A 12,157-nucleotide genomic window follows, 5' to 3' on the forward strand; every position below is an offset into this window, starting at 1 on the left:
TTAGAGAGTGCGATTTACTTTATAAAGCTAATCAGCGATCCTCTCCGCATCATACAGTAGTTACAACTCTTAGTGTTCTCCATGAAAATACATTCACAGGCTGTGTGTACAGAATACACCCTACAGGTAAGTGTACCTTCTAAGAGGACTGCAGCAAAACAACGGAAATGAGAATGCAGATGTGTGACTCTACACTGCTGTCTGTGCACAACTTGTGTACTGCACTGTGTGGCCAACAGGGGGCTGTGGCTGCAGTGTTTCCATCCTCCAGAATACAGTAAGCAGATAGGGCAGAGGGCGGATTCAACAAGGAAGACAACGGAAGTGCAAGTCGTGCTGTAAAGTCCACTTTCAGGAAACTTTAAATGTGGAAAAAGGTTTAGAAATCTCGTCTTTTTTAATTGCTGTCTGTTTCCCTACTTACTAGATTACCCTCCACACCCCCTTTTCTATTAACTTTTTTAATCTATCCTCAGCAGTCAGAAGGTCTTCTCTGCAGGATATACGTTTTGGGCTGTAATTCCTTATCAGTGAGGGTTATGCTATCATCCACAAAGGGTCCGACAAGAGAAAAAACTGCCACTTGCATGTCTGAAGTTTAACTCTTTCAGGCTCTAAAAAAATAAGCAGCCTAGTTATGTGTGCTTGGCAATGAACTGTACATTCACGTTTATCTCATAAAGTCGCGTCACTTGGGTACATTTAAGACAATAGAATGGCCAGCCTGACAAGGAGGCCAAGTCCACCAGAATCAATTTATTTGGTCAAATAATGTTGCACTTATAAGGAATTTGTCTTGGCAGTTGCTTAACAGACACAAACAAAACAATACAAGGACAGACAGTATATATATTACAAGTCAAGGATAGTATGTCATTGATAGTGGCAGTAAACAGGGTGAAAAGAAAGCATTATAGCATAGAACTGAAAATGATCTCAAGTCCTACAGATCTAGCATGGTTCTGCATTAGGCATGGCTACCGCCTGTGGGAAAAAGCTGTTTCTCTGCCTGGAAGTTTTTTGTTGCAACTAAACCTGAAGGCATAAGCTGGAAGATAGAGTGAACAGGGTGAGAGGGGTCAGAGGCAGTCTTGGACGCTCTCTTTATGTACCTGCTAGCTAAAAGAAAAAAAAAAGATCCAAGGAATTTAAGCTACAGCAAGTTTCTTTCCAGCTTACTTATAAAGTAGTGGATAATGTGAATACTGAGCCAGCCCTGATCAAGTTGGGCAGATCATAGTGCAGGATGAATGAATTTGTAGAATTCTGGCTTGCATGCAAATTGAATGCAAATGCAGCCTGGAACAGGGCCAATTAGATGCACTTCCTGCTGATTTAGTTTTGCCTAATTCTGAGCTGCATAGAATAGGAATTATTAGCATCCCATCAACCATCTCACCCTCTTTAAAGGGAACCTAAACTGAGAGGGATATGGATGTTTCCTTTTAAACAATACCAGTTGTCTGGCAGTCCTGCTGATCTCTTTGGCTGCAGTAGTGGCTGAATCACACACCTGAAACAAGCATGCAGCTAATCCAGTCTGACTTCAGTCAGAGCACCTGAACTGTATGCTTGTTCAGGGGCTGTGGCTAGAAGTATTAGAGACACAGGATCAGGCAACTGGTATTATTTAAAAAGGAAAAATCCATATCCTTCTCAGTTTAGGTTCACTTTAAAGGGAACCCGAGGTGAGAGATATGAAGGCCGACATACATATTTCCTTTTAAGCAATGCCATTTGCCTGGCTATCATGTTCATCCTCTGCTTCTAATACTTGTTTATCCTCCTTAGCGGTTATCATGAGTTCAGCTCGGGGTGTAAAAAACAAGCTAGGAGCGGTTATCCCGAGCTGAACTCCTTCGTGGTAGCTGCCAGGAGGTCTATGCAGAGCAATGGCACGCAGCAGGCGTTTTACTTACCTCTCGGGGGATCCGGATGTCGGCCGCCATTCTTCCTCTCCTTCGAGGCTCTGCTTCCCCCTGGAGAGATCGTCATCTGTCGCCATGATAGCCGGCAATCTCACTATAGGGTTACAGCGCCGCCCGGAGGACGGAGGGAGAACTGCAGCGCATGGATCCCACGGAGGTGAGTGAGTGCTGGGCTGCTGCAGATCTCTCTGCTGTGTGATTTTTTTCCAGGCTCTAGGGTCTAAAAACATGCTAAAATAATGCACCGCTTTTAGATCCTAAAATCCGGAAATAATCAGTCCACCAAGGGGGTAAAGCCATAGACCCTGAACAAGCATGCAGATCAGATATTTGACTGAAGTATGACTGAATTTGCTGCATGCTTTTTTCAGGTGTCACTCAGACACCACTAATGCCAGAGAGATCAGCAGGGCTGCCATGGAAACTGGTATTGTTTAAATGGAAAAAAAATAAGTCAGCCTCAATATACCTCTTACTTCAGGTTCCTTTGAACTTTAACTAGCTGCCACCTGATACATTTCCACAGCTGCCGGTTAATTGATTCTAATTCTCCTCCGCACATTTCCATACCAACAAGGGTAGATTCGATATCTACAGGGTAGATTTTCACTGAACTTTAGGCCCCTTTCACACTTACCGCGATACGTTGCAGAAAATCACCACATCCCGTTGCAGAAGCAGCGATAGCCCCATGAGGCTATTCCACTGATCACGGCGCAGCGGGTCTTGCTGCAGTAACACTGCATGCAGTGCATTACCAGTGCTGTGTGCATTTACTACATAAGTGAGGCAATACAGTCATTACACTGAAAGCCTCACCGTATGTGGTGCGTCCTTTCTGGGCTGTCGCGATACGTCTGCAGAAGAAGCGCAACGGACTGTTTAAAGGACCACTATCGAGAAAAATCTGAAAATTTAAAATACATGTAAACACATACAAATAAGAAATGTTTCTTCCAGAGTCACATGAGCCATAAATTACTTTTCTCCCATCTTGCTGTCATTTACAGTAAGTAGTAGAAATCTGGCAGAACCGACAGGTTTTGGACTAGTCCATCTCTCCATAGGGGATTCTCAGCAAGGCTGTTATTCTTTAAAAAGCATTCCCTGAAAAGGATGTATACAATGATACTTGCCAGCCTTTGTGTTTGATGCACACTTTTTTTGGCAGTTGGACAGAGCAACTGCCATTTGCTAAGTGACTTTGAAACTAAACAAAACCATGAGAATCCCCCATGAGAAGATAGCCTAGTCCAAAACCTGTCAGTAATGTCAGATTTCTACTACTTACTGTATGACGGCAACATAGGAGAAAAGTAATTTACAGCTCATTTTATTCTGGAGGAATCGTAATTCTTACCTGTATGTGTTTACATGCATTTTAAACTTTACAGTTTTCGTGATCTTGATCCTTTAACGTGTGGGAGGAGCCTCAGTCACAATTACGCTGCCCATTATGGACGCGCTGCAGTGATGCGGGTCTGAGGAAAGCACACAAATGTTTAACAGTCATATACATTTCTCTATAATGTAACAGGAGCAATGCAAAAATAAAACACTGTGGAATATAATAATAGTAAAATATAGAGTTTGTTCACAGTGGTTAACTTGCCAGTAAGTGCTTTAATGACTTGAGCTTGTAAAGCTTTATAAGCCTCTGTCCAAACAGATGTTAAAAGCCACAAAATAAACGTTTTTTTTCATGATATACGTTCAGTTATTCTACAGCAGCTCAGTTTTTACAAAAAAAAAAAAAAAAAAAAAAATTGTTCGGTCCTCTAACTCCTCCTCCGTTCATCACTGAACCTTTATAGTTGCGGTTCTAGAACACACATTGCATATTTCTTTGGATTCATTTGATCTCACAATGCTGTTTAGAATTATTAAACAGCAGCACTATGAAAGGGACAGGCTATTACCATTTCAGGCCTCAGTCTGGGTTATCAGGCCTCAGGTGAACACCTAAAGCACATCCCAGTTTTTTAATGTAAACCTAAAGAGAAAATAAACTGATGAGATAAACAATTGTATCTATCCTCCTACTCCTAAACATGACTTTTAGATATCCCAGTTTTATGTTGTGTCGTGAAAAAGTAGATTTATTGTTTTCTCTGCGCTCAATGGCACAGTCTGTCCCGTGTCTCACAGAGTACAAATATATGATCTCTTGATTTTTTTTATCTATCTCCTGCTGCCAGAAGCCCAGCTATCTGCCAGGAAAATGTTATATAGCTGTAATTTCTTATCAGTGGGAGACACTATAGTCCAAATGTAGAAAAGAAACCTGTCAATTGCATACTTGAATGTTAACACTTTCAGGCAGGGAAAGAAGAAAAAAGGAGCAAGGCATAGGCATCGGTTTGCTTGCCACTGCATATACATGTCTATCTCATCATATCACGTCACTTTAGGTTCTCTTTAAAAGCCCTATGGGCGGTGTTCAGGAAGAGTAGGAAGGATATTCTACAGCATAATGCTTACAGTGCAATGCAATGGCATTACAGTGGGCTTGTAGTGCAGGGAGTAAAAGGGTTAACTTTCTCAACCCATCCCTCTTGCATACAGTAGACAGATGCTCGGCTTGTAAATGGGTGGAGATGAGATTTTCACCCAACCCCAATAGCCCTGAGAGAGGCTATTGCAGGCTGCATGGCCTTCAGGTGAATGGGTGGTAAGAGGTAGCTACGGCTAGCGGCAGGGGACATCACCAGTAAGTCTCCGGTGCTCATCGAGTGGGGAAGGCCCAGAGCGTTGGGGCTGCTGGCGGAGTAGGCCGCTTTCATCCGGACGTTGGTCTTCTCCAAAACAGGAAGGCAGGGGCTGGAGGATGCGGCTCGAAGACTGGCCAGGGGAGAGCTGAGCTCTGCAGAGGAAATACATGAATAACTTCAGCTTACAGCAGACAACAATGGCACTGGGTAAAGGAAGCATTGCGGAACAGCAGAGCAACAGGAAAAGCCTGCAGCAAGTAACTCACACTCTATCTCAATCTGCAATGTACATTTTCCTGCCACCGACACCTTGCAGAGCAGCTTTACAAAGAGTCTGAAGTGAATAAAAAAAAATGAAACAAAAACAAACAGATACTTACCTGAGGAGAGGGAAGGCTCTGGGTCCTATAGAGAATTCCTGTTCCTCTCCTGGTCTCTGCGTTCCAGTTCTAGATCCCACGTTGGCAGTCTCCGACTGATGGGTCAGAGACTGCTCTCTGCCGCTGTGGGAGGCTTTGGAAGTCTTGGGGAGCCAAAGTGCTCTCAGAGACTGGCCGCATCGCACTGCGCATGCACGAGCACTCACCTGCGAACTCACGCATGAGCAGTACGGAGCCGCCAATCTTCAGGGAGCATTCGGGCCCCCGAAGCTTCCTGCAGTGGGAAATTTAAGTGGGGGAGCTAGTACTGGAACGGGAAGGCTCAGTAGGACCCAGAGGGGAGGCTAGTGACAGGAGGGGGGGGGGGGGGGTCAGTGTTAGGAGAGGAGAGGGGGAGGTTTAGTGACGAGAGGAGTGGAGGAGGTGTTAGGAGGGGAGGTTAGTGACAGGAGAGGAGGGAGAGCAGTAACAAGAGAGGAGGGGGGTCAGTGTTAGGAGAGGAGAGGGAGAGGTTTAGTGACGAGAGGAGCGGAGGAGGGGAGTGTTAGGAGGGGAGAGGGTGGAGGTTAGTGACATGAGAAAAGAGGCGGAGGTTAGTGACAGAAGAGGAGAGGGGGAGGGGGTCAGTGATAGGAGAGGAGAAGGTTAGTGTTAGGGGCAGGGATGGTCATGGATATGCAAATCATTTTGAGTTAATGCATCATTATGCAAATCTTATATGCAAATATATGCAGCTTGAAAAAGGCCCAATCAAGTCCTGCTGAGAGGAAATTTAATTGGCCTGCTTTCAAGCAGCTTAAACCGTGCTTCCAAAATGAATCCAGCATCAACTCGAAATGATTTGCATCTAATTGACTATCTCTAGTTAGGAGTGGAGAGGTTAGTGTTAGGCGGGTAGAGGGCTAGTGCTATAGTGTAAGATATTACTGTTGTAATGTGACGTTTATTGCAGATGTACTCGGTAAAAGGTTCTATCCAAAAACCCATTTTGTTTCTGAGATGAAAAAGAACACTGACAGGGCTGTTACTATGAGGCTACCACTGCCCTGCATGTCTCATCTTTCAAACCTATTTATTTCTATAGTGTAATATAGCGTTAACACTTTTACTGCAACTAGCCAATCCGAGCGCTCTACAGACTGCAGGCCACACACCACTTCATAACAGTAACACTTCACTTTGAAAGGCTAAGGATGCACGGCAGTGCTAAACATCTAAGCCAGGGGTAGGGAATCTATGGCTCGGTAACCAGATGTGGCTCTTTTGATGGCTGCATCTGGCTCACAGACAAATCAGTAGGGGTTGATACACTAAGCTACACGGCACAAGGAGCACAGCTTAGTGTGGTAGCGCAAGTAACATTTCCAAAGTAGGCACGCTACTGCTTTAGTGTGCACTACTACTAACTTACTCGTGCTCCCCCAAAACGAACAGCTGCTGCAATTGTCCCACTCTGGACCCTGTCAGGTCCAGTGACATTGTAGGACGAGATCCCTGCACTTTGATCGCTCCGATAGACTGCCTGTCACTTGACAGGCAGCCTATTGGGCCAAAGTGCGGTCATCTCATCCTATAAAGTGAATCAACCCCCAAGTCAGCTAGCTAACTGTACAAGCTGTTAGTCTGTATTTCTCCTGTCTGGCTCTCGGGGAAATTGCTGATGTTGGTGAAACCCAAGAGAAGCTGAAGACGTGTCTGACACTTCCGCTGCCTAGCGGATGATCTGTATACACATCACCATGGCAACAAGGCCGTGAGCCCTCTGCTGCGCATGTGCACTGTCCCGTTTTGAAACATATTGTATGGCTCTCACGGAAATACATTTTAAAATATGTGGCGTTTATCAGCCGAAAAGGTTCCTGACCCCTGGGCTAAGCACTACAACCTCTACATACCATAAAATAAAAAAATATAGTGTTATATGTGAGTGATATAGGCTCACCTTGCTCCGGAAGCTGCTGCATCACCTGCATCCTCTGCTGAGCTGGCTCATGACCTGATTTTGCAGCTCTATCATAATGTCGGAGAGCCTCCTGTGTACTGGCCGGAACCCCGAAGCCTCTTTCATAGCACACCGCCAGGTGATAGCGACTCTGCACGTCCTAAACAGACAGAGAGAGAGGGAGGGGCTAAATAGACACATATATAGAGGGAGGGGCTGAGTATCTGCTGGGAGGAAGGTGTGAAAGCAGAATATGCAGGGCTGACTGAAGTCTCAGTGGAACTCTTCTGCACAACCAACTCCGACCACGAAGTAAGGATGCATCTCTTTCATATGGGACAATGGTACTTTCAATGTCACCGGGAATGGCCGTCATGTCAGTGTGATACCTGGGGCTTCTCCCAGCCGCCTGCTGTCCTCCACACTGCTCAGTTCCCCAGGTGTCCCCCACTGTAAGCTGGACTCCTCAGCGAGTTGCTGGCCACTTCATTTGCCCGACAGTGGCCGCTTGTCTCCTTGCATGTCCAATAGCCATTTTTACTTACTGTGCAAATGCAGAATGCTCCCAGCCGTGGATCGCGATAGAGAAAGTGCACACATGCAGCGTTAGAGGTGGACAGCGGCTATACCGAGCAGCACGGAATGACACCAAGGGACCAGGAGGACTTCAGAGGGCTGGAAGAAGCCCCAGGTAAGCAACTGCCTACTTTTCATTTAACTTAAAGTAAGCCAGAGATCTTAACAACTGAAGATTTTATACCAACCCGGGGCTTCCTCCCGCCCCACAAACAAGTGCGGGTCCCATGCCATTCTCCCGCAGTCTGCCGTTCAGCCCCGGTAACTTGCTCAGCCGCGTCTAGGCTGGGTCTTCTGCGCATGCGCGGACCTGGTCCAGCATCCAGCACTGGTAACTATAAAAGCTCTCTGCACCGATCTGCATGACCTCATTAGGCAGAACATTGAGTTCTGCCGACTGTAGTTAGAATGAGTGCACCATCTTCAAACAAATGGTTTCATTTGAGGAGATTAAAGTAAACAACAGGTAGATAAATATAATTTATGACAGATTTCTTACTCCATTCTCCGCTGCCATCCAGAAATATCTTGCAGCCTTCTGTGGATCAAAATGAGATTCTTTGCTGTAGAAAACTCCCAAATAAGCCTGGGCCTGTAGTAAGACAAAACAAGCAAAATGACTAATGGAGGTATATGCTGGCATTACTGAACAGAGCTGTACTATTTTAAGTTATTTTAAAGGGAACCTAAAGTCATTGAAAAAAAGCCAGTTTACACTTACCTGAGGCTTCTACCGGCCCCTGCAGCTGCCCTGTGCCCGTGCCATAACAAACTGATCCTCCGCTCCCCCGCCACCCCACCCCGCATCAACCCACTTTTGGTTCTGGCGTCTCAGTGGCTCAAAGGCCAAGGAGATTTTCTCGTACTGTGCATGTGCAGATCGAGGCGGTGCAGTGGCCATCAACTCATTGAGTCACCAGAACTGAAAGCGGGCCGCTGCGGGTGACCAGAGGATCATGTTGTCCCTGCACGGACACAGGGCGGCTGCAGGGGGCCAGTAAAAGCTCAAGTTAAGTTAAACTGGCTTTTTTTCCCAATGCCTTTAGGTTCCCTTTAAACACACAAAAGGGCCCATTTATAAAGAAACAGTAGTTTGCTAACAGATCACTTCCTCTTTTGCTCATCAAAAAATAAATAAATAAATCAGGGTGCCCCTTTAAGATTGCCAATACTGGTCATCCCTAGTTGCCACAAAAACCATTTGCACACGTTTATCTGCAGGTGTCTCCTGCGAGGAATCATTGGTAGATAAATCACGACATGCACAATATTTCACCCGTCCAACTAGCACCCTGCATGTGTGTGCAGCTTTTGGAGCATCCTCTAGATTGTAAGCTGGCGAGGGCAGGGATCTCCCCCCTAATGTTTCCTGTTCCTCTTTACCAAACATGTACCAGTATTGGTGAGGTTACAAAAGACACATCAGTTGTATGCATTTGTGTGTGTTGCTGGATGTCTTGATTGTACGGTGTGCTGAACTGCACTTGTGTCCATGCACCTCATTTTTTATTTTTGCATTATGTACAATGCCTTGGAAGATGTCGGCGCTATATAAATAAAAGTAATAATAATTGGGACGTTTCTTCCCTCACCTCTTTCACTCCAGCCTCAGCAGCCTCTTGCAGCAGCTGTACTGCCGGCTCAGCATCCCCCTGGTTAGACTGCAGCAAGTGGCGGGCGTAACGGTACTTGGCAAACTGGTGCCCTCCGGTGGCTGCCAGGCGATAGTACTCTGCTGCCTACCGGGGAGATAAAAGAGGACATTAAACATATGCTACATACCCAGATCTAGTCCTACTTTCCCAAGATTCTGCATGATGTCCATCTGGACACTCCAGATACTGAACCCGTAACCCCACAGTCTACAACAAAAAATTATTTATTTTTCGTAGGTACTATTGCCTTATGAACCAAATAATATTTTGGCTTTACTACAGTAAAGGTAACATTACAGCGTACCTGAGATGAGTAATAAAAAATGTATACATACCTGGGGCTTCCTTGAGCCCCTTTCAGGCCAGGTTTATTATATCAGAGTTTACTACACCAGGCGTTGCTCCCACAGACTTATAATGGAGATTGGCCGGGACCAGGAGAAGTAGTTTACTATACCCGAATTTATTATAATGAAATTATACTATATTAAGACAGGCACATATGGACCATGAGTACTAAGTGGGGGAGGAGTCCCAGTCCACCTGACATCAGAGCTGTGACTATGTGCTCTTTTTAGAAATATCACAGGTTTAATGTAAGCCTGCTAGCAAGGGGATAACCAAGTACTATGAATTGGGCTTCACATAATACTGCACAGTCTGCCGGCAGCAGTCTCTACCACCCACTGTACCTTTGTCATGTCTTTAGCCACTCCCCTGCCCTTCTCATAGCACACCGCCGTGTTGTACTGCGCTTTGCTGTAGCCGCTGTCTGCAGACTCCTGGAAGAAGCGGAAAGCAGTTCTGTAATCTCCGTTGTCTCTGGCGGTGATGATCCCTGGAACAAGGACACACAAAAGCAATAAAAAGAAAAACAGATAAGAGTTTCTAGTGAAAGCCAACTATATAAATAATAAGAAAATATGCTATTAAAAAAAGAAGTGATGTTATATCCTTTCCAATTAAAGCAAACCCAAACTCTTGCACAGCAACCAAAGTCTTCATAGTTGCTAAGAAATTCACTGGTGTGTGTGTTTAAGGAGATCAGCCAGTCTGCAGGTGCAGTATCTGCTCTCTGCTCAGAGATAGACTGAAATAGCCGATCGCTGTCGGTCTGCTCTACTGTGCAGGCACAAGTCTCCTGCACCTGTGTAGTAGAGCGGACCCGACAGAGATCGGCTATTTCCGCCTATCTCTGTGCTGAGAGACGCAACAGCGCCCCTGCTGGAGCCAGGAAGGTAAATATATCAAGCCTTGTCAGGATTGTCGAGCGAGGATTGCGGATCACTTCGGGGGAGCCAGCGCTGGATTGCCTGCAGCTACAGGGGAGGGGGAAGCCTCATTGGGACCCTGAGGCTTCCCCCTACCGAGCTGAGTACCCCCCAGGGACTTTTATTACAGAGTCTCTTTAATAAGCGGTTATCAGCAAGTGTGAATCAAGGCCGTGAGCTGTGCCTGTGATAAGTAAACACAGGAGCTTAACCCTTTCTGTATTTCCAGAAATGTGAAGGAAGTCAACAGGGCAGGTTTTTTTTTTTTTTTTTTTTAGTTTTCCATAAATTGTATGGAAGAAATTCCCCAGTTCCCCCCTCCCCAAAAGGTTATCAAGCATTGACTAATCTTTAAAAGCAGAGTGGAAGTTCTGAGTTTAGTTCCACTTTAAGCATTAAAAATAAATATTTACCAAATATATTGAGCACTGTAGGCACGCTGCTTTCCGCAACATCCAGCAGGTGGGAGGCAGCAACGTTTAAGGACTCCCCAAGTTCTTCCTTTGGTTCCAGTAGCTAAAAGCAAATACAGAGTGAAAGCTTGCATTGTTATACACATGGATGGTGCTGGCGCATGCTTCCGAGCGATAAGGTGCTACAGCTTATTCACGCAGAACAGAGGATACATCTGGGCACTCCATCAATATTAGTATGGGCCCAGCCTAGTCACAGCCCAACAACTACATGTGGTGACATTGGAGTATGTTATTTGGTAATAGGGATGGTCAATGCCTAGTTCACATTGGCCTAAAAAAAAAAAAAAAAAAAAAAAAAAAAAAGCGGTCTGTAACGGAATGGACATGAATGGATTCAATGTTAACCAATGGTTCCGTACACATTGCTCCCTTCGAACGGATAAGTTTGGCACGTTCCGCCGAACGGACCGCAAGTTTTGGTCTACTGTGATTTTTCCGAACTGACAGATGTTGTCTGGAGCATCCCCTATGGGCTGGGGGCCAAAGGAGCAGCACCCCGTAGATAAGTAATGGTGCCTCCCTACCCCCAGCGGCGCATACAATTATGAACCTCCCTTATGGGGAGGTTGTTTTGAAATCACTGCTGAGGTCGCTTTAAAGAAAAACATGGATGTGAAATAGCAGCCACTACTTTTGTGCTGGGAGAGGAGAGTCCTGACCAGTGACTTTGAAGTGTTAGACACCTAGGGCTTGATTCACAAAGCGGTGCTAACTGTTAGCACGCCTGTGAAAACCCCCTTAGCACGTCTAAACAAGCTTTTCGCGCGCAAAACTTTATGCGCATAAAACTTTACGCGCGTACTGCACAGAGCGTAGGGCGCTCCGCGCGAAGTGCCCATGAAAGCCTATGGGACTTAGCGCGCGTAAAAACTTTGCGCGCATAATACTTTGCGCGCGCAAAGTTAGCGCGCAATCTGATTGAGGATTCCGGTGCTAACCTACTTAGCACCCTGGTTAGCGCGTCTAAAGACTTTAGACGTGCTAAGTAGGTTAGCACCGCTTTGTGAATCAAGCCCCTAATCTTTGTTTACAGCTTATAACTTTGGTCTGATATGATCTGCTGAGCCCCTTCTATGGGGATAAAGTTGTTCAACAGATGCTGTAATTATTGCGCTAGTGGTGGGAAAAAAAAACAAAACCAAGAAAAACAAAAACAAATACACAGCAGTAGGGAAAACACCAAGTGACAAACTGAATGGTGTTTTTGGTAAATATCAG

At 45.6% G+C, this 12,157-nt stretch overlaps 1 protein-coding gene across 1 annotated transcript in view; it reads right to left on the reverse strand.

The window, feature by feature from the left end:
- Positions 1–3,674: 3,674 nt before the first annotated feature.
- The window catches only part of DELE1 (DAP3 binding cell death enhancer 1), a 48,375-nt gene continuing 39,892 nt past the window's right edge, over positions 3,675–12,157 (reverse strand). The window contains exons 7-12 of the mRNA XM_068278103.1: positions 10,877–10,979; positions 9,885–10,030; positions 9,130–9,276; positions 8,037–8,129; positions 6,962–7,121; positions 3,675–4,791 (exon numbers count right to left, since the gene is read on the reverse strand). Of these exons, the coding sequence (XP_068134204.1) occupies positions 4,535–4,791; positions 6,962–7,121; positions 8,037–8,129; positions 9,130–9,276; positions 9,885–10,030; positions 10,877–10,979 (906 nt within the window). The 3' untranslated portion in view covers positions 3,675–4,534. The remainder of the gene's footprint in view (positions 4,792–6,961; positions 7,122–8,036; positions 8,130–9,129; positions 9,277–9,884; positions 10,031–10,876; positions 10,980–12,157) is intronic.

Source organism: Hyperolius riggenbachi, chromosome 3 (genome assembly GCF_040937935.1).
Source record: "Hyperolius riggenbachi isolate aHypRig1 chromosome 3, aHypRig1.pri, whole genome shotgun sequence".
NCBI lineage: Eukaryota > Metazoa > Chordata > Amphibia > Anura > Hyperoliidae > Hyperolius > Hyperolius riggenbachi.